Source organism: Melitaea cinxia, chromosome 1 (genome assembly GCF_905220565.1).
Source record: "Melitaea cinxia chromosome 1, ilMelCinx1.1, whole genome shotgun sequence".
NCBI lineage: Eukaryota > Metazoa > Arthropoda > Insecta > Lepidoptera > Nymphalidae > Melitaea > Melitaea cinxia.
Window position 1 is genome coordinate 3330622 of NC_059394.1, and position 19319 is coordinate 3349940.

The 19319-nt window shown below is 34.4% G+C and overlaps 1 protein-coding gene across 1 annotated transcript; it reads left to right on the plus strand.

Annotated features, from left to right (window-relative positions):
* Positions 1 to 920: 920 nt before the first annotated feature.
* Positions 921 to 18836, plus strand: LOC123655369 (probable peroxisomal acyl-coenzyme A oxidase 1). Its single transcript, XM_045591184.1, has 13 exons — positions 921 to 1041; positions 8752 to 8905; positions 10408 to 10570; positions 11053 to 11176; positions 11474 to 11718; positions 12095 to 12255; positions 13061 to 13223; positions 14955 to 15145; positions 15610 to 15759; positions 16459 to 16564; positions 17031 to 17183; positions 17521 to 17637; positions 18344 to 18836. The coding sequence occupies exons 1-13, from the start codon at positions 921 to 923 to the stop codon at positions 18488 to 18490; spliced, it is 1995 nt and encodes a 664-aa protein (XP_045447140.1). The 3' UTR covers positions 18491 to 18836.
* Positions 18837 to 19319: the final 483 nt, after the last annotated feature.

The following is a 19319-nucleotide window of genomic DNA, read 5'->3' on the forward strand; positions in this document are numbered from 1 at the left end:
ATAAATATTGAATTTTATATATATTTTCTAGTTTTTGATTTTTTTTTAAAATTTTGTTGATTGGTTTTTAATTAAGTACATAAAAGTTTTTAGAATTTTAGTATTTTAGAAAATAACAAATACCGTAAAATAAAATAAATCAAACAAAATAATAATAATAATAATAATAATCTAAACTATTAAGTGAAATAAAAAAACATGTCTTTATTTATTTTTGTTGACAGTATAAAATTACATAAATAATTTTAAAAAAAGTTTATTAATAATATTTTAGTTCTACAAACGTCATATTATCGTAAAATTTAAAAGTTAAAATTTTCTGTTTAATGAATCAAATTATAATTAATTAAAGTAATAAAACTCTAAAATAAAAACAAAAATTGACGCAACCAACCAGCATATCATACCTATACTAAAACCTCCGAAACACGTTGCATCTTATGGTATAAGTATTATTCCGATCTGTACAGTAGTTTTCGCAGTATAACCAAACAAAAAACGGCTCTCGATTTATTAGTATAGATAATTATATGTAGGTATATGATTATACCTATATCTTATATAAACAGTTAAAAACGCTGTAACACGTCATTCAACGTCACGAAGTCTCAGCGTCAGTTGCTTCGATAAGACCGCATATTTTTTTTCATATTACTGGCATTATAATTTATATCGTTTTTATGGAAGAACTCAAAAAAAAAAAAAACTGTCACCCTTATAGTTCCGTAATTGCCTTTAAGACTGAAATCTCAATTTTATATCCATGTAAATATTTTAAAATGAGTAATTAATACAATTAATGAAATGATAATTTAAACAATTAATGATTTCATGACGTGAATTACACCTTATGAATTATCAAATTGTATTTCTTATTAGCGCAGTGCACACGTAGCCGTATTATAAAAATAATAATAATAATGAAGTCGAATATTGACAAGGACTTGTTACGGGAGAGAGAGAAATGTACATTTGATATACAAGAATTGGTACATATCATTGATGGCGGGAAAGACAAGACGTTGATGAGAAAAAGTATAGGTGAGTACATTAATTTTATTATTTAATTTATATAAAATTTTGTATCTTATTGAAATCAAATCATAATTTAAGCCTGTCGCAGTCAACTGCTTGACATAGGCCTCCACAAGTTCGTGCAATAAATGGCGTGAACTCATGTGTGATGCCCATAGTCACCACGCTGGGCAGGCGGGTTGGTGACCGCAGGGCTGGCTTTGTCCATATTCGGCCTGTGTATTTCAAAGCCAGCAGTTGGATGGTTATCCCGCCATCGTTCGGCTTTATAAGTTTCAAGGTCGTAGTGGAACTGTATTGTCCTTAGTCGCCTCTTACGACACCCACGGGAAGAGACTGGGTGGCTATATTCTTTACTGCCGTAACCTCACAGCGAAAATCATAGAGCAATTAAAATTCTTTCCTCTCCTTTTCCTCTTTCGCTTGTCTTTGGATATCATTGTTACAAATATTATTTTGACTGTCCCAAAGATAAAATTCGGAATATTAAATAATTTAAACTAGTGGTCGACCAGAAGTTGAAATTTGACCATATTTAAAAATTTAAATTAAGAAAAACCAAAAAAGTCTGTAGTCAAATTGAAAAATCTAAATAAAGAACTTTTTTTAAATTAATTTTGATAATCAACAAAAAGAGTATAATATGCGTGTGTGTGTCAAATGCATGTCAGTATGTGTAATGTTATTTTTTTTATATCTTATACTATTAAGGGAGCAATTTTTGTATATAGTATATATTAGATCGTTCAATAAGTCCCGAGACTAACCTGGAAATGGCGCATATATTAAAAACTCTTTTGATTTTTAAAAAGTACTGGCTATCAATACAAGAATATGTGTCAAATTTTTAAAAATGGAACAATAAAATTATTGATTTTGAAACATTTAAGTGACGCTACGGTTGTAATTTCGATACAATAGAAAAAAACGAGTTTCGCGTGTTGATAAAACATTGTTTTTTAATGGAAAAGAATACCGTTGAAGCGCAGCAATGGCTTATAAAATGTTATGCAGGATCAGCTCCCTCTAAAGCAACCATTTGTCGGTGGTATGCCGACTTCAAACGCGGTCGCATGGACACCAATGATGGGGAACGCTCAGGTCGTCCAAATGAAGCAGTGACTCAACAAAATATTAACCAAGTCCTCAAAATCGTATTGGAAGATCGGAAGGTAAAAGTGCGAGAGATAGCCGAGATAGTGAAGATTTCAGCTGGTAGTGTTTTCACTATTTTACATAAAAATTTCGCCATGAAAAAGCTTTTTTCTAAGTGGGTGCCGCGTTTGCTTACAACTAATCAAAAGGAACAACGTATCAATGATTCAGAGCGATGTTTGGCGCTGATGAATCATAATAAAAAGGATTTTTTACGTCGGTATGTAACAATGGATGAAACCTGGATATACCATTTCACTCCGGAATCCAATCGGCAGGCAGCGGAGTGGAGAGCGGCTGGTGAAAGCCGCCCGAAGTGTCCAAAGACTCAGAAATGGGCCGGTAAGGTTATGGCGTCTATATTTTGGGATGCGCATGGAATACTTTTCATCGACTACCTTGAAAAGGGGCAAAATATAATAGTGACTATTACATGTGCTTATTGGAGCGATTGAAGTACGAAATTGCGGATAAACGGCCTCACATGAACAAAAAGAAAGTGGTGTTTCACCAGGACAACGCGCCTTGTCACAAGTCCGTGAGAACGATGGCCAAAATTAACGAATTGGGCTTCGAATTGCTTCCTCATCCCCCTTATTCGCCAGACTTGGCCCCCAGCGATTACTGGCTGTTTGCAGACCTCAAAAAAATGCTTCAGGGTAAGAAATTTGACTCAAATAGTGAAGTTATCGCAGCAACGGAGGCTTATTTTGAAGCCAAAGACAAATCGTTCTACACACATGGGATAGAAAAGTTAGAAAAGCGTTGGAGAGACTGTATCACTCTTGGAGGAGACTATGTTGATGAATAAAAATTAATTTTATAAAAAAGACCTTTTTTTAGTACTTAGTCTCGGGACTTATTGAACCACGTGTTATAATCTGAATCTCGGAAACAGCTCCAACGATTTTCATGGAATTTAGTATGCAGGGGATTTCGGGGGAGAGAAATAAATCTAACTAGGATTCATTTTTAGAAAATGTCGTTTTATCCTTGTTAAAAATAACAAAACAATGAAAAAATGGCTACATCGTTAATATATGAAGGTAAATTTCCCACTTGTCTATAAAGTTGTAATAGCTCAGGTGTCGACCGATCGCGATCGACCGAAAAGACCACGGTTCACTTCCTCATGATTCCAGATCGATTATTATTTTCTAATTGCACTCGTTATGTTTTATTTAAATAGCCAGTTCACATTTTTTATTATTATGTCGGTAAAATTGAAAAATATTATTCATATTTTATCGATATGTAATTCGTATTTAAATATGATTTTCAAAACACACGATTTACTAAAAATACCGAGCTAAGCTCGGTCACCCAGGTACTCTATATATTAATACGCGAAGCAAATATTTTGTACCCCTTTTCACGGAAATTGCGCGGACGAGGTGGTACGAAATTTTGCACACTTTTAGTTTATCATATATAGAAGGAATGCAGAATGCTAATATTTTTTCAAAATTATGCATAAAAATACATTAAATCGGGGATCGATCCCGCGACCGCCAGCGCAACAGCCAGTGCTGTGCCAATCCGAAGTGACCCGAAAGCATCTGGAACTTTTACATCGGGTTCAGTTACGGTTACGGAACAGGAATTTTTAAAAAATATAACAATTTCGCTTACGAAAATCATAACGTCCCTAGTAAACTCTACATAACTTCAGATTCCTCGCCATAACTTCATCTAGACGTGTCCGTTGTTTTGTGGTTTAATTCTTAAAAAGTACCCGTAATCTCATGATCAATAAGGTATAATTTAATGACAATCATATTACGTTTACTCGTATTTTTTAGACCAATCTCTAAGACCGAACCAAATGACGCATACGAAAGAAAAAATAAAAACTGCTTTCTGATTTTTATTTTTTACTACATTTTGTGCGATTTTATGCTACAATTTCTCATGTAACCAAGTATGATATGTTTATAATAATTTAATATTATATTTTATACTCTAATACTTATTCTAGAAACAGTGCACTGCTCAACTATGTATATAGTTTTGGTTGCACTACTTAATATATAACTTGTAATAGTTACTGCAATGGCACGGTGGAATAAAAACTTATCATTCTAAATTATCGATAATTTATCTAATTAAAATTCACGATAATCCTCATAATAATAAATTAATACTTAGAGACAATACGTGTGAATACATTTCGTCGTGAATAAACAATGACTTGTTATAATTTTTTTTAATTATATATATCCTTAACCTTATTTATTGAACACATATTTAAATGTGTGCATTGTTTTAAAGTATTTGCTCCGTTAAAATCGAGGTGTGTACATACATAGACCAAACGACTGAAGTAAATCTTAAGAAACGTAACTCTCTCTCTTCCTATCTTCACTATCTTATATCTCTCTTTCAACTTTCGTTCGCCTCGGCCGATTACACTTTTCGTAACGCTCCCGGTACGCATTCATCAGCTTATTACCCAAGTCAAGCGTGCGTAAAGAAGTTTTACTTCAAAAATTGTCTACCAACCTCTTACATTTTAATGAATTAAACAGTGTTATAAATAACTTTTTCTCGTCTATTATTACAATGTTAGACCTTTTCCAAACAACTACTTATAAATGAGCTGATGAGCTCTGTGACGACGGTCTATAAACACACAAAACTACAAGTATAAACGCCCAAAACTTAACAAATTTCTTATGTGTCCTTTAGAAACATTTACCACGAGGGGGATCAAATTGGCGATGCTTGCGTATTAGACTGCGTTGCGTATTAACTCGTCTTCATAAGTAATACATACGTCCATACGTCTCCACAAACTACTACCGGTAGTACCTATTACCGGCTTAAAATGACTTGTTCAAGCGAACTTTAGACCGCGATTAATCATTCTAACGCCTGAGTTTCTTGACGATTCTACTTTGTTATTCATGACAGTATTAATTCAACAGACATTTATCGCTGCAGTTCCGCTAATGTATGTCATTAGCTGACCCTTTTCTACATAATTTTCTTTATTGTTTAAGAACCTTCTACAAAGTCTTAAAATACATTAAAAATATATGAAGTAAACCTTAGTGACCTTAGCTTTGGACTAAAATCAAGTACACAATCCTCGTTTTTACAAAAAAAATAATAATGATACTTCGCTTCTATTGGTTGTAACGTTATGTAATTGTTAATAAGCTAAGCACACAAAGGTAATGAGCAAATATGCAGCTATAATAGCGACACTGGATAAGGTTCTTATTCGATCGGAACTTCTTCGAGAAGACAGTTATATTTTGCGCAGAAAAAGAGTCTGCAGCCTTTCTTTCTATATCTTTTTAAAATGATTTACTTATGTGAATAAATTAGAAATAAATATTTAAAAATTTCAAACAGATGTTTGACAAACTAGTACATATTTCCACGATAAAGTTTAATAAATTAAAATGGCGCAATAAATTTACAAGTCGAATGATAGGTCAAAAATCAAAGAGGTACTGGCATCATAGTATTAAGTTGTGTGTAAATATGTACATAGTGAAGTAAAATGTAAATATAAATGTAATAGTAGTAATAAAATAATTAATGTTACCATAATATAGCTACTGTACTGCATAGCATATATACTGTACTGATGTCACTGCATAGCAGGTAACATCCTTTTCAATATCTTTAACAACCCGACTGAGGAAACCGCGACTTTCCAGAAGATCATAGCTAAATAATACTACCTCAAGCAGTGTCGTATTCCTGTCTTGAGTAAGATAGCTAAAGCTCTATTAACTGAGGTAGGGTACAGCAAGAAATTTTCTGCTCAAAATATGGAGCAGCCCAGCTGGGAAAGTACCGTCGAAGTAAGTCTAAGTGGCTTTATTATACTGTAAAAAATGTACCGAAATCTTAACGAAGTCATTTTGAGATTAATAACAATAAGCAACGCAACATTGGTAGGGCACAGCAGGAATTTCCTGCTCAAAATATGGAGCAGCCCGACTGGGGTAGTATTACCTCGACCTTACAGAAGATCACAGTTAAACAATACTGCTTCAAGCAGTGTTGTGTTGCTGTTGTGAGTAAGATGAGCAGAGCTTCTGTTGGGGTTGGGGGTAGGGTCGGCAACATGCTTGCGATGCTTCTGGTGTTGCAGATGTCTGTAAGCATGATAATCGTTTACCACCAGGCCGTACGCATGTTTGCTGACCGAGTTGTATAAAAAACACACACATATAACAATATATTATACAATATAATGATAACTACAATAATTATTAATTATAATTCACGTTTTTAATTAATTATTATAATGAGTTAACTCTACATATACGTCTACTTTATACATTTATCATTAGTACAGCAAAATACATATATTAATAAATTATTAATAATATATTAATAATAAAAGTATATATTAAAATGTCACTCTGTCATGTCATGTGTTTATAATACTTTGAAATACAACGATAATATTAGGTAGAGTCTTATTACATTTAGGTTAAACGTTGTCTGAGAGAAATCGCTCTTTCAACGATAAGATCACCTTTGTACATTTTTATCTGTTTTTAATGTATATGTTGGTATTTTTTGTGAACAATGAACAATACATAAATAAATAAACGAGCCGTATTTTAAATGGAGTGTGTAGTATGTTGTACATATTGTTAATGTAATAATACGCCAACCTTTTTACTGCATATCTTGTTTATTTTTTACATCTTATATAAAGTATCTATAATTCTCGTGTCACTATGTTACTTACAATACTCTTTCGAAACGGCTGGACCGCTTTTCATTAGATTTTTCAAGCATATCGGGTAGGTCTGAGAATCGGCCAATATCTATTTTTCATACCCCTGAGTATGGGGGGGGGGGGGGTTAAGGGGGTTAATAATATATATGGCAAGACGGCTTTTGCGGGGTCAGCTAATATATATATAAATGAAATACAAAGAATACATAATATAACTGTAGCAATACTTATACATGATATTATGCAGAAATATTACAAACACATGCATTCGTGCGTACTACAAAGGCACTGGAAACGCTGCTTGAGGTAAAGAGGTGTATTAGAATGAAAAAGTATGCAATATAGTAATGAAAGTATATGAGTATTCCTGTGAAAGCGAATCGGGAGCCATGGTCATATTTGCGAAGACCAAATATAAACCGTATTCAAAGATTCTGTAGGCGCTCAAGCAGCTTAACTACTCCTCTTTAAGATCAAGATAGCAAGTGACAGTATAGTCAAGAATTGGTAGAAGTACTGTGCCAACGTAATTTTGGTAGGCAAAGGGAGGAAATATCGTAGTCGCCGCAGTGATCCGATAGCTGCAAATAGTTTACGGCTCATCTCACTCAGCTGAGGTGCCCAAGATGTCTGTCGAAGATAACTCCGAGATTTTTCACTTTGTCGCTGTAACTGATTACGGCGCTGTTAAAAATGGCTGATGGTATAAGTGACCAGTATATTCGACTCACAAGTTTAGGAGTATCGTTAATAATGACTTGACATTTTGAGGGATTAATGTTTAGTCCGTAGGAGTTACTCCATCTATAAGTCATTATTTAAATTGTTTACTGATGTCGGTAAATCTGTATATATTATGTAGATTTACTAAAATTGTAAAATAAATTGTAAAAATAAAATTGTGCTGTGTGGTTACGGCGTTAAAGAATATAGTCACCACCACCACCACCAGTTCCACTACCACCTTGGAACTTATAAAGCCGAATAATGGCTGCCTATGTCTAGTAGTGGATTGCGATAGGCTGATGTGATGAATATTAAAACTATAATATGGTAAAAAATGCTTCGAGCATTAAGCCCGCTTTTGTAAAATTTAATAATGCCTTGTGCATCACATTTATATGAATAATCAGAAATCGCTGAAATGTTTGTAATGGGCACACCTGCCGAACGGTTGCACCGAATTGGATATATTTTTATGTGAGTGATAGTCAAAACAAAGTTTGTATGAAAGTTAATTACAAAAAAGTTGGTTTATTCTCGAAACATAAAAATACAGCTGTATGAAGTTCTGGGCCAGCTAGTTGTAAATAAATCATTACATAGTATAAAACAAAGTCGCTTCCCGCTGTCTGTATGCTTATATCTTAAAAATTACTCAACGGATTCTGACGGTTTCCTTAAGTTAATAGAGTGGTTCCAGAGGAAGATTTATATGTATAATACTTTCATAATATAGTAGAGGAACACTGATAGTTTTAGAGGTTTTCTTATGCGATGTCTTAAATAAACACATTTTTTTTGCGCTTACATTGCAAATATTTATTTTATATTTAGTATCAGCATTGCATCCGTGCGAAGCCGGAGCGGGTCGCTAGTATACATATAAATCTGACAATCATTTATAATAAAGAGGTTCCATTGACAACCGTTGACAGAAAATCTACTTATACACTTAAGCCTAAGCCTACAAATTATGGCTATTAGTGAAAAAAAAACCTAAACTCAAGTTTTAAGTAAGCTAATAAATAAAGTATACGCTGGTGAATAAAAATATAATATGTGACTATTTTTAACATTGTTTGAAATCAAGAAATATTATTTAAACAAAAATTATATTGACATTACAGAAGATTTGGTTTTAAGTATCAAAGAATTGAAGGATGAAGTACCCGAAGACTACCTCAGTCACGCGGAGAAATATGAGAACGCAATCCGGAAGGGGTGCATCCTCTTCGATATGTATTTTTACCTCACAAAAAATAATACTAAATTGGACAATTCGTAAGTTTATATTTCATATGTATATAAGCTCTTTTATTTGATATAATACAATCTTTTATTGGCTTTAGAAATAGTCAGGCGTTATTTCAAATTTTTTAACCGACTTCAAAAAAGGAGGTTCTTAATTCGATTGTATTTTTTCAATTTTTTATGCTTGTCACTTCATTACTTTTTACTGGGTGTACCGGTTTTGATGATTCATTTCTATTTATGCTTGCCATGTGGTCCCATTAAAATTTAATCGAGACTACGATTACTTTTTGAGTTATCCATAATACTGCGGTCACCAACACGCCTGCCCATCGTGGTGACTATGGGCAAAACACATGAGTTCACGTTATTTTTGGCGTAAACTTGTGGAGGCCTATGTCCAGCAGTGGACTGTATAGGCTGTAATGATTGATTGATAATGATTGATTATCCATAATCCTTATTCTACGGTGTATTGCTTGTCAATGTACATTGAAGTCGGTTTTTTTCGTTTACGAGCAAACAAAACAATAATAATACAGTCATTTATTCTGAAAAAAAAAACAGCAAAAGCCTCCAATAATCTTAAGTGTTGTCTATCTTGAGCTACCCTTTTCCAGTTTGCTCTTGCTGTCAGTTTACTTCTGTTGTCAGTATTCTGTTTTCCTCGTTTTATTTACCTATCTCGTGGATCACAAACACTTTTGATCCATTATCCCATTTTATCTCGAATTATGTGACCTACCTATCACCTCTTCTGTTGATCCATTCGCTTAAGTATATCGTAATTTTCGTTAATTTTTAACCGAGTTCAAAAAAGGAGGAGGTTACTCAATTCGACCGCATATATATATTTCTTTTTTTTTGTCGGAAAGGAGATATCCCAAGTGTGGTACCATGATAATGAAACCAGGATCTGATGATGGAATCCCAGAGAAATCGAGGGAAAACCTCGAAAATCGTAGTGCGTTTGTTAATTTTTTCATTTACTTACGTTGTATTACTTGTCAATGTAATCGAAGTCGGTTTTTTTTCGTTTGCGAGCAAACACAATTATTATAGATCACTGTTAGATATCTTATCCAGACGTTTAAAGCCCTTCATTCTTATCTCCATTGCTCTTTGTTTTACGGCAAGTTTTTTGCTGAATAATTTAGTGAGACTTCAGATTTCGTATTCATACATAGCAAGATAGTTTTCAGAGATATGTTTAAGTCTTTGAATTTTATTATCTTCTTCAGCGACCAGTATTTCTTACACCCTGTAGCGACCAAAAGAATTATTACCTATACTGCGATGTTGACTTTTGCGTGGTTTGTCAATATTTTAGTTTTTGTTGTATTAATTTGTAGCCAAACTTTCGTACTTCTTTCGTTTAAGTCATTTTTCACGCTGATCCTCAAGCAGTACAAGGTCCTCAGCATGTCTGAATCTTGTTATATCTTACCGGAAACCTGTAATTGTTTAATAAAAGTTCGTTCTTATGGATGCCATTGCAATTTTGTTATAATTAAAGACTTTTTCTTCCGCAGTCCGTCAAATGTTTATAGGATCCACGAAGGTATCTTGAAACAAGTCAATCCATTTATATTACATTTCGGCTTGTTTATGCCAACAATTATGAGTCAGGCGTCTGAGGAACAACAGGCAAAATGGTTGAAGAAAAATTCTAGAATGATTGGCACGTATGCTCAGGTACTAATTGTAAAAATATACAGTTAAATAATTTATAGTCTCTGCTTCTTAAATAACATATTGTAATAGCAAAAACGTTGACCTTTTGAAACTATATCTGAATTTAAAAATAATAACTATCAAGGAGAAAATTAAAGTTTGGTAATTTATTGTCGACGCGTCTCTTGTATAGTGAATAAACAGCGTGTCATCTGAAACTGAACTATAACCACCTTCTATAAACGTGGAGATCATCAGCGAAGTCATTAATGTAGTAAACATATGTGAAAATAAAAGCGTAAGAAAGAGAGAAAGAAGAGTTAATAGTAGAATAAGGGCATAAGAAAGAGATAAAGAATGAGTCAATAGTAGAAAAAGAGTGATATTTATCAGCGAAAACCAGCTTTAAGCAAAAATAATTTCTCTTAGCCTAATCCAATTTATATTACACATATCAAAATATCTCTGACTAATTAATATTTTTAATTTTATTTTATTTTCAGACAGAGCTTGGTCATGGTTCGTTTCTAAGAGGTCTAGAAACAACCGCTACGTTTGATCCTGAAAAAGATGAGTTTATAATAAATAGTCCTGCGATAACATCGTATAAATTTTGGCCCGGTGGATGTAAGTTTCTATTAGTTACTAGCTGTGTTCCACAGATTCACTCACGATTGATGTCTTCAATCATTCATCGATATTCGAATACAGTTCACTTCTAGATAGGCTAATATAAAGTCTAAAGCTTTAAGTTAGACATATTATCACAACTAGGAATATGACGTCGTGCAGAAGTAGACAGAGGGACAAAATTCTAAAAATAATTATTTTGGCTTACCTTACTTTGTTATTATGTTTTTTTAATGTTTCATATTACATTTTCCAGGATACTTATTACAATTTTGTAATTATTTTTTGTTTTAGTGGGTCATACAGTTAACGCAACAATTGTAATGGCACAACTTTACATAAAAGAAAAGTGTCTCGGCACTCATCTTTTCCTCGTGCAAATCCGTGATTTTGAAACTCACAAGCCTCTACCCGGTATAAAAGTTGGTGAAATAGGACCTAAAATGAGTTTTAATACTGCTAATAATGGTTTCCTTGGTTTTAATAACGTAAGGATACCAAGGGAAAATATGCTCATGAAAAATTCTCAAGTATTAAGAGTAAGTACTTAATATGCGTATTACTCTGATCTAATTGAGTGTAACTTTTTTTTCTGAAGGCTTAACTTAAAACTAATTATCTATTTAAATTTAGACTATTTCAATGCAATTCGATTACTGTACACATATAATGTTCATATACAATAAAATCAATATTTTTATTTATTTGGAGAAAAAAAAATGTATAATTTTGAGAATTTGTCGTAATTTATTTTATATGCCTTCTATGTATAATCAGTTAATCAAAAATTTGGTTTAAGTTTAGTTACATTATAAATTCCAAAGCAATCACAACTTCAAAATGAAAAAATTCAAAATATTTCTGTCTATTTGTTGTCTATTCAAAAATAAATTTCATTGTACGTATTGTTTTCAGGACGGTACATACATTAAATCTAAGAATGCCAAGCTGACGTACGGTTCTATGGTGATGCTTCGAGTACAGATCATCTCAGACGTCGCCTACGAGGTGGCCAGAGCTGTGACCATAGCGGTCCGGTATTCGGCCGTGAGACATCAGTCCCTGTTGAAGGAAGGGTAGTAATTAAATAGTTAATTGTAATTAGATAATTATAATATTTAATTGTTTATTTTATTTAATTGTGTATTTTGTCTATTGATGGGGTGGGGGTGGGGGGTGGGGGGTGTCGTCAGTAAAAAATCACTATTATTTATAAGACCGCCTTTGAACTTTTTTTTAAGTTAGAATATTGTTATTTTCTTATGTAATAAAGATAAAAAAGAGAGTGCTTTAGACCACACGACTGAAGTAAAACTTCTTAACAATAGGCCTGCACTATCTCTTAGATATACGAAACAGCTAAGAGAGAAAAGAGAAAGAAATAGTGTGCTCGCACCCCTCTCTCTTCCTCCGTTTGACTCGCCTGATCACACTTTTTGTAACGTTCTCGTCAAGCATTCACCAGCTTACTTTACTCCCCAAGACAAGCGCGCGTAAAGAAGTTTTTTTTTAATAACCATCTCTTACTCAATGACTTCCATTAGTATTTACCTACTCCTTTTTAGAGGGATTAGAAAGACACCATACACAAGCATATTATAAAGATGGCAAACAAGTGTATGGTTCGAATGATGGTAAGTGGATGCCGTAGCTTAAGAACTCCACCAACATTAGAAGCATAGCAATCGAGTTGTCGACACTACCCCCAAACCTCCCCAGGAGCTCTGGCCACCTTATTCACCACAGGAACACAACACTGTTGAGTTGAGAGCAGTGTCATCTGCTGTAAGGTTGAGGTACTTCCCCTGTAGGGCTGTTCCAAATTTTGAGCACGATATTCCCTGCTAAGCACTTCCTCAATAAATCTCTAATCGTTCCCAGAGAGCCCGAGCCGCAAGTTCTGGACTACGTGACGCAGCAACACAAGCTGTTTATCTCGATAGCGTCGAGCCACGCCTGCAGGGTCGTCGGACAGTGGGTGTGGAAACGTTACACGAAGGTCATCGCTCAGATAGGGGAAGGGAACTTGAGTGAGTTACCAGAGGTAAGTGTATTTGGTGTGCGATACGACCACACACGTCTGAGGGGTGGCCTTGTTGTGAGCGAGTTGGGGCCCGGAGGCTTTGTCCGGGCCTACCACCGGGGCAAGGTGGCGAATGCTAGCGCGACCCTATCTTGCCTTACCCAGGCGGACGACTGCTCACACGTGGTGGTGTTTTAGTCAGTAGGAGTCTGACATAACCCCCTGGCGCCCCCGCGCTGGGATCCATGAAGGATTTTCCCCACCTAAAAAAAGGTGTATTTGGTGTGTCCCTGAAGCTGGTATATATATATATATATATATATATATATATATATATATATATATATATATATATCCTGTGTTATACCACTCTACGAGGATATAACTTGGTAGAGTGGTATAACACTAAGTATATTATTTCATACTTCTGGTTTTGCCGATGTCTATAAGCTACGGTAATCGCTTACCACCAGGTGAGCCGTAAGCTTATTTGCCGACCTGGTTTTATATATTTCTGTGACTTGAAGAGAATGATAAAGCTAGTAAATAGTACTGCAAGTACTGTCTGAAGATTCATTTAGAATGTATTGTAGTTATATTTCTTTTGGTGCGTTAGGGAAATATTATAAGAGTAAATTTTTACTATGCGCGCATATTGTCACAAAAAAAACCGACACCCTGAAGTCAACGCTGAAGTTAGCAACGTGAAGTTAGCTAGCCAATGAAGTAGAACTTCTTACGTGGGTACGCAGTGCACACACTTTTTTTTCAATTCTTATTTACATTATACTCGTAAGGTTTTGAGACGAATTTAGCACAACACTGCTAGCTAAAAGTTAAATAGCTTCAATTGTCCAACTCTCGTTACCTTATACGAAGCATAGGCTGTTTAGTTATACAACGCTATTTTTTATGGCGAAGTACAGATTAAATACATAAGAATTATATTATATATTAATTTCGTTTTTGAAACGTATAAATTGTTTTATCTCAAAAGTCTTTAAATCAAATATCGTGCTGTCATCGTTTTAGAAATAAAGTATGAGAAAGCAAAGAAAAAACAATTATCGAAACTATATTACACGAGGTTCAAGTTAGTTAAATTTAAATTTTCTGATGATTTGAATTCAGAATTTTGGATAATGATTCCAATGATTAAATCTAGCCCTCAAAAGTTACACACAATTAAAGTTGCAATTTATGGGAGTCTTGCTGGATTTTGTACTCTCCTTTGTGTTAATATTGTTTTTTATTATAGTATTCCTCATTCCCCATTATTATTTGTTTCCTAAATATAAATAATATAAAATTAAAATAACAACAAGATGTACAGAATACAAATTTTACCTATTAAATAAATGTCCAACAGACTACTATGTACGGTAATATGCTGGAATCTCATTATTTTTTTAACGGCGTGATCCTGATTCCGTGGTAATTACGGGATGAAAAGTATATGCTGCTATATACGCAATAATTGTCGTGTTTAATAGAAAAATGTTTTGTTATTTTATATCTATCTGTAGCGTAAGTCCCGATTTCTCCGAATTCCCGGGATGAAAAGTAGCCCATATGTTACTCCACAACCTTTTGTATCCTAATGTGGAAGTCCAATAAATATTTAATAATGTTTTAGTATTGTGTGAATAGCTATAGCGCTTGTAACATTGTTGTACACGGTTATTTCTAAATGACAGACAGGCATTTCGGCGCGTATATCTGACCCGTTAATTGAATGCGCCAAACACTCAGCTGCACGCGCTGACGTGCTGCCTGAAGGCGGCGTGCTCGCGCGACGGGCTGGCGCTGGTGGAGAGCTGCCGCCTGGCGTGCGGCGGGCACGGCTACCTGCTGTCGTCCAACCTGCCCAACCTCTACGGCATCGCGGCCGCCGCCGTCACCTACGAGGGCGAGCACACCGTCGTGCTGCTGCAGACCGCCAGGTGCACGTCGCCGTCTGACTGAGCGGCTGCCTGTGTGGTATTCTGTCTAAATTAACTGAGGTAGGGTCCGGCAGGAAAGTTCTCGCTCCAAATGCGGAGCAGCCCAACTGGGGTACCTCGACCAGAAGATCACAGCTAAACAATATTGCTTTCAAGCAGTATTGTTTTCCTGTTGATGAGTAAGGTGACCAGAGCTCCTGAGGGGAATCGGGGTCGGCAACGCGCTTGCGATACTTCTAGCGTTGCAGACGTCTATAGGTTAGGGTAATCGCATCAGCTGAGCCATACGCTTGTTTGCCGACCAAGTTATATTAAAAAAAATCGTAATTCCATTGGCCATTTACTTTTGGAAGAATAGTTTTTACGAAATAGTTTTATTAGTTATTAGTTAGTTATAACAAAAATTAACAAAGTTCTGAATTTCGTGATATCCAATTTTTACACCTGTACCCTATTTTTTCCAGATTTCTGGCAAAGGCCTGGAACGGTGCCGTGAATGGTAAAAAATTACCACCAACTTTAGCTTTCCTAGCAGATTACTGTAACAAAAACGTGCAATCTTGGAGCGATTGTTCAGAAGGGATAGTAGAAGGATTTAAAGCTATTGCAGCAGGGTAAGAACAAGTTCAGTCTCTTAGTTCTCCAACGCCGTAAAACGTAGTTTTTAAATATCATACAACATAGACAACTAACGGCCAACGCAGTGTGGGACGCCTTCCGGCCCGCTGGACCGACGATCTACGTAAGATTACTACTGGTGTAGAACTGTAAACTGTATGAGGATTGCGGAAAACCGGGATGTCTGTCGCGAACTTAGAGAGGCCTCTGTCCAGCAGTGCACTGCAATAGGCTGAAGTGAAAATATTCGCTGAACACATACATTAGTTTTGGTTCCTATGGTAAATTGATATGTATCTTTATTTGTCGCGATTATAGTAGTTACGAGAACGTTTTGACCCATCCAAAATACCCAAGAAATAATAAATAAATAAATAAATATCTACACAATACACACACGGTTGTCTGTTCGTCAGGTAAGCACTTTAATGCTTGTGTTATAGGTAACTGCCGACTGGTATGGCTATATTTTTATTTATTTTTTCGATAAACATACTTATAAAGAATACATATATAAATATATAAGTAAATATATATATTACACCCAGACTCGGGGTGGGAATAGAACCCACAACAAACTGCGCCAACGGGTCAGTCAAAAGAAATCTAATCCTTATAAACACGTCATTAATTCTACAATGGAAGAATGTTCTTACTTTCCTTCAAAGTAGTAATTATCAATGTTGGTTTTCTAGGAAACTAAAAGCAGCTTGTGATTCAATTCAAGCTCATCTCAATAAGGGGCGGCAGTTCGAAGACGCTTGGAATTTGTGCTCAGTTCAATTGATTATTGCAAGTGAGGTGAGAATTATTGGAATTAATCACTAATCAGTTCGAACCAATGCTCTGTTAAAACGATGTGTTAATAATGTCGCTAGGTTTCATTAAAAAAAATCACAACGTCTTTAGTCTCCATTGCTTTTAATAAAAAGACTTGAACTGTTGTAGCTTTAGGCTGTACCGTAATAGCCTGTGAACGTGCCACTACTGCCACTGTTGAGCATAGACTTCATGAATTCGAAAACATGGCTTAGATTTTAATGCATTTTTTGGACGAATTATTAAGACTTATTTCATAGTCTGTAGAAATGTTTAAAAGTGACCGACGATGAATTTCTTGCAAAAATATACAAATATAGTTTAATCGTTCTAACTGTTCTTGCGTCTCTTTAATCAGAACAGGCGACATGAGATCATAAAAACAGCGAAGACTTTTGAAAATGTTATCCGTTCTGCAAATTGATAAGAATTTTATTTGTGTTTATAGGCATTTGCTCGTTATCTACTTTGTGATATATTTTGGAAGGAAACTCAAAATATGGTTAAGTCAGTTTCCAAAAACTTGGCCGTTGTTTTGCAACAGCTGGTAGAATTGTATCTAGTATACTGGGCCTTAGAAAAGCGTGGTGATCTACTGATGGTGAGTTTAGTGCATTTATCTCTTTAAAATTATTATATATTAAAATTATGCGTAAAAATACATTAAATTAATTAAAAAAAAACATTCCATACACTACCATGTATTTGACACAGACGCATATACACTCTATCGTTTGTTGTTCACTGTGGCCAAAAAGAAAAATTAAAAAAAAAAACTTTTATATTAATCATTTTTCGTTTTTTTTTTAATTGAAATTTTTAATTATGGCCTAAATTAACAATGACTAGTTAATAATAACAATATAAATATTAAAACGAATTTCAGTTTGATTTAATGTTGGCGTTGAACAACTATAACTAGCAGTAGTTATTTTCAGTATACGATGATATCGAAGGATAATATAGAACTACTGCAGGCGCGCTACGAAGAACTGCTGGGTTTGATCCGACCTAACGCTGTTCCACTCGTCGACGCCTTCGATATAAGGGACGAGGTATAAATTATTTAAAAACATGTTATCGTATAAAAAAACTAAAAATATCCAAACGCGCAAGTATCCAAATCCAATATAAAAATCGCTTTCTTGCCATTATATATTTTTTGGAAGAATAGGAAAACTCTTCCAAACTGTTTTAATAACTTGAACCAGTTTTCGATTTTTTTTCCGAATATATTCTACTTATACTCTTATACTCTTCTTAATAAGAGTAGAGATTTTTGGCTATCCATGGTATACCGACTGCTAAAATAAAGTACAATACTTTTAAAGAATATTTTCAATTGCCAGAATCCATGATTTTAAATGATGATCATTTCATTGAGGTTGGGCATAGCAGGAAATATCCTGCACAAGATCTGGAGCAGCCTGACTGGGCAAGTACCTCAACCTTACAGAAGATCAGAGCTAAAGAATACTGCTCTTAAATACTGCTCTTAAGTAGTCTTAAGTTCTTGTGGTGAGTGAGGTGGCCAGAGCTTCTGGAGAGGGTCAGGGGACGGCAACACGCTTGGGATGTTTCTAGTGTTGCAGACGTCTATTAGCAACGCTAACCGCTTACCATTATAGGCGTACGCTAGTTTGCCACCTTAGTAGTATATAAAGAAGTCTGATTAAATTGGTAAAAAGTTTCTAATGAAATCCTTTCATTCAGCTAAAATTGATATACTTATTTCAATATCTCACAATAATTTTTGTACAGATCCTTTGCTCAACATTGGGTTCTTACGACGGACGAGTATATGAGAGACTGATGGAAGATGCTTCAAAGAGCCCTCTCAACAAACAAGACGTCCACGATTCCTTCCACAAATATATCAAGCCTTTGATGATAAAACACAAGTTGTAAAATGACCGTGAAAGTTATTTTTCATTCTATACATTTTCATTTATACGTACATAAAGAGTAAGCTTAGGCATAAGGCAGACTGTCCTAGTTGGTTGGTCTATGTATAAAAATGGATGTTTATTATCAATATAATGTGTCTAGGAATATTGTTGGTGGATTTTCCGAATAAATTTTTCAGATATTGTTGATCTTTCTAATTAAAAACTCAGATATTATTAGTAGGTATTCCGAATCAAATATAATTATTGGATATTTTTACGGTTTTTAGTTCGTAATTTCGCACTTGATATATATACATGATCCTGAAACTGTTTGACATTTTAAAAGAAAATTTAAAAGAAAGCCGACAGCAGTAGCATGAAGGCCAACACTAAGTTATGGAAACTGAATTAACGAACGGTTTTTTGACTCTTTATACTGATTAAGGATGTGACTACATTATTGGCTGGAAGTCTTTTGTTGGTTATTTAGGTAGTTAGAGTGGGTTCTTAAATAATACTCTTAATTGTATCGCTTTGTTAACCTTTGTTGTAAAAGCAATTTTACAAAAACTTAACTATATTATATTACAGGATAATATTTTTATAGAAGAAATCAAATATACATATATATCCAAGTAAGCCCATAACATAATTAAAAAAAAAATCGTCGATAGATTATTTTAATAAAAATTTGGAATAAAACTGTCTTTTTTTCACTACTCCTTCATTTTTTAATAAACTAGAAGTAGGTTAAAGAATTATTACACGTTTATTTCTTCATAAAAAATATTTATTTTTTGTTTAAATGGTTATTATACTTTCATGTCTCATAATAATTCCTTAATAAT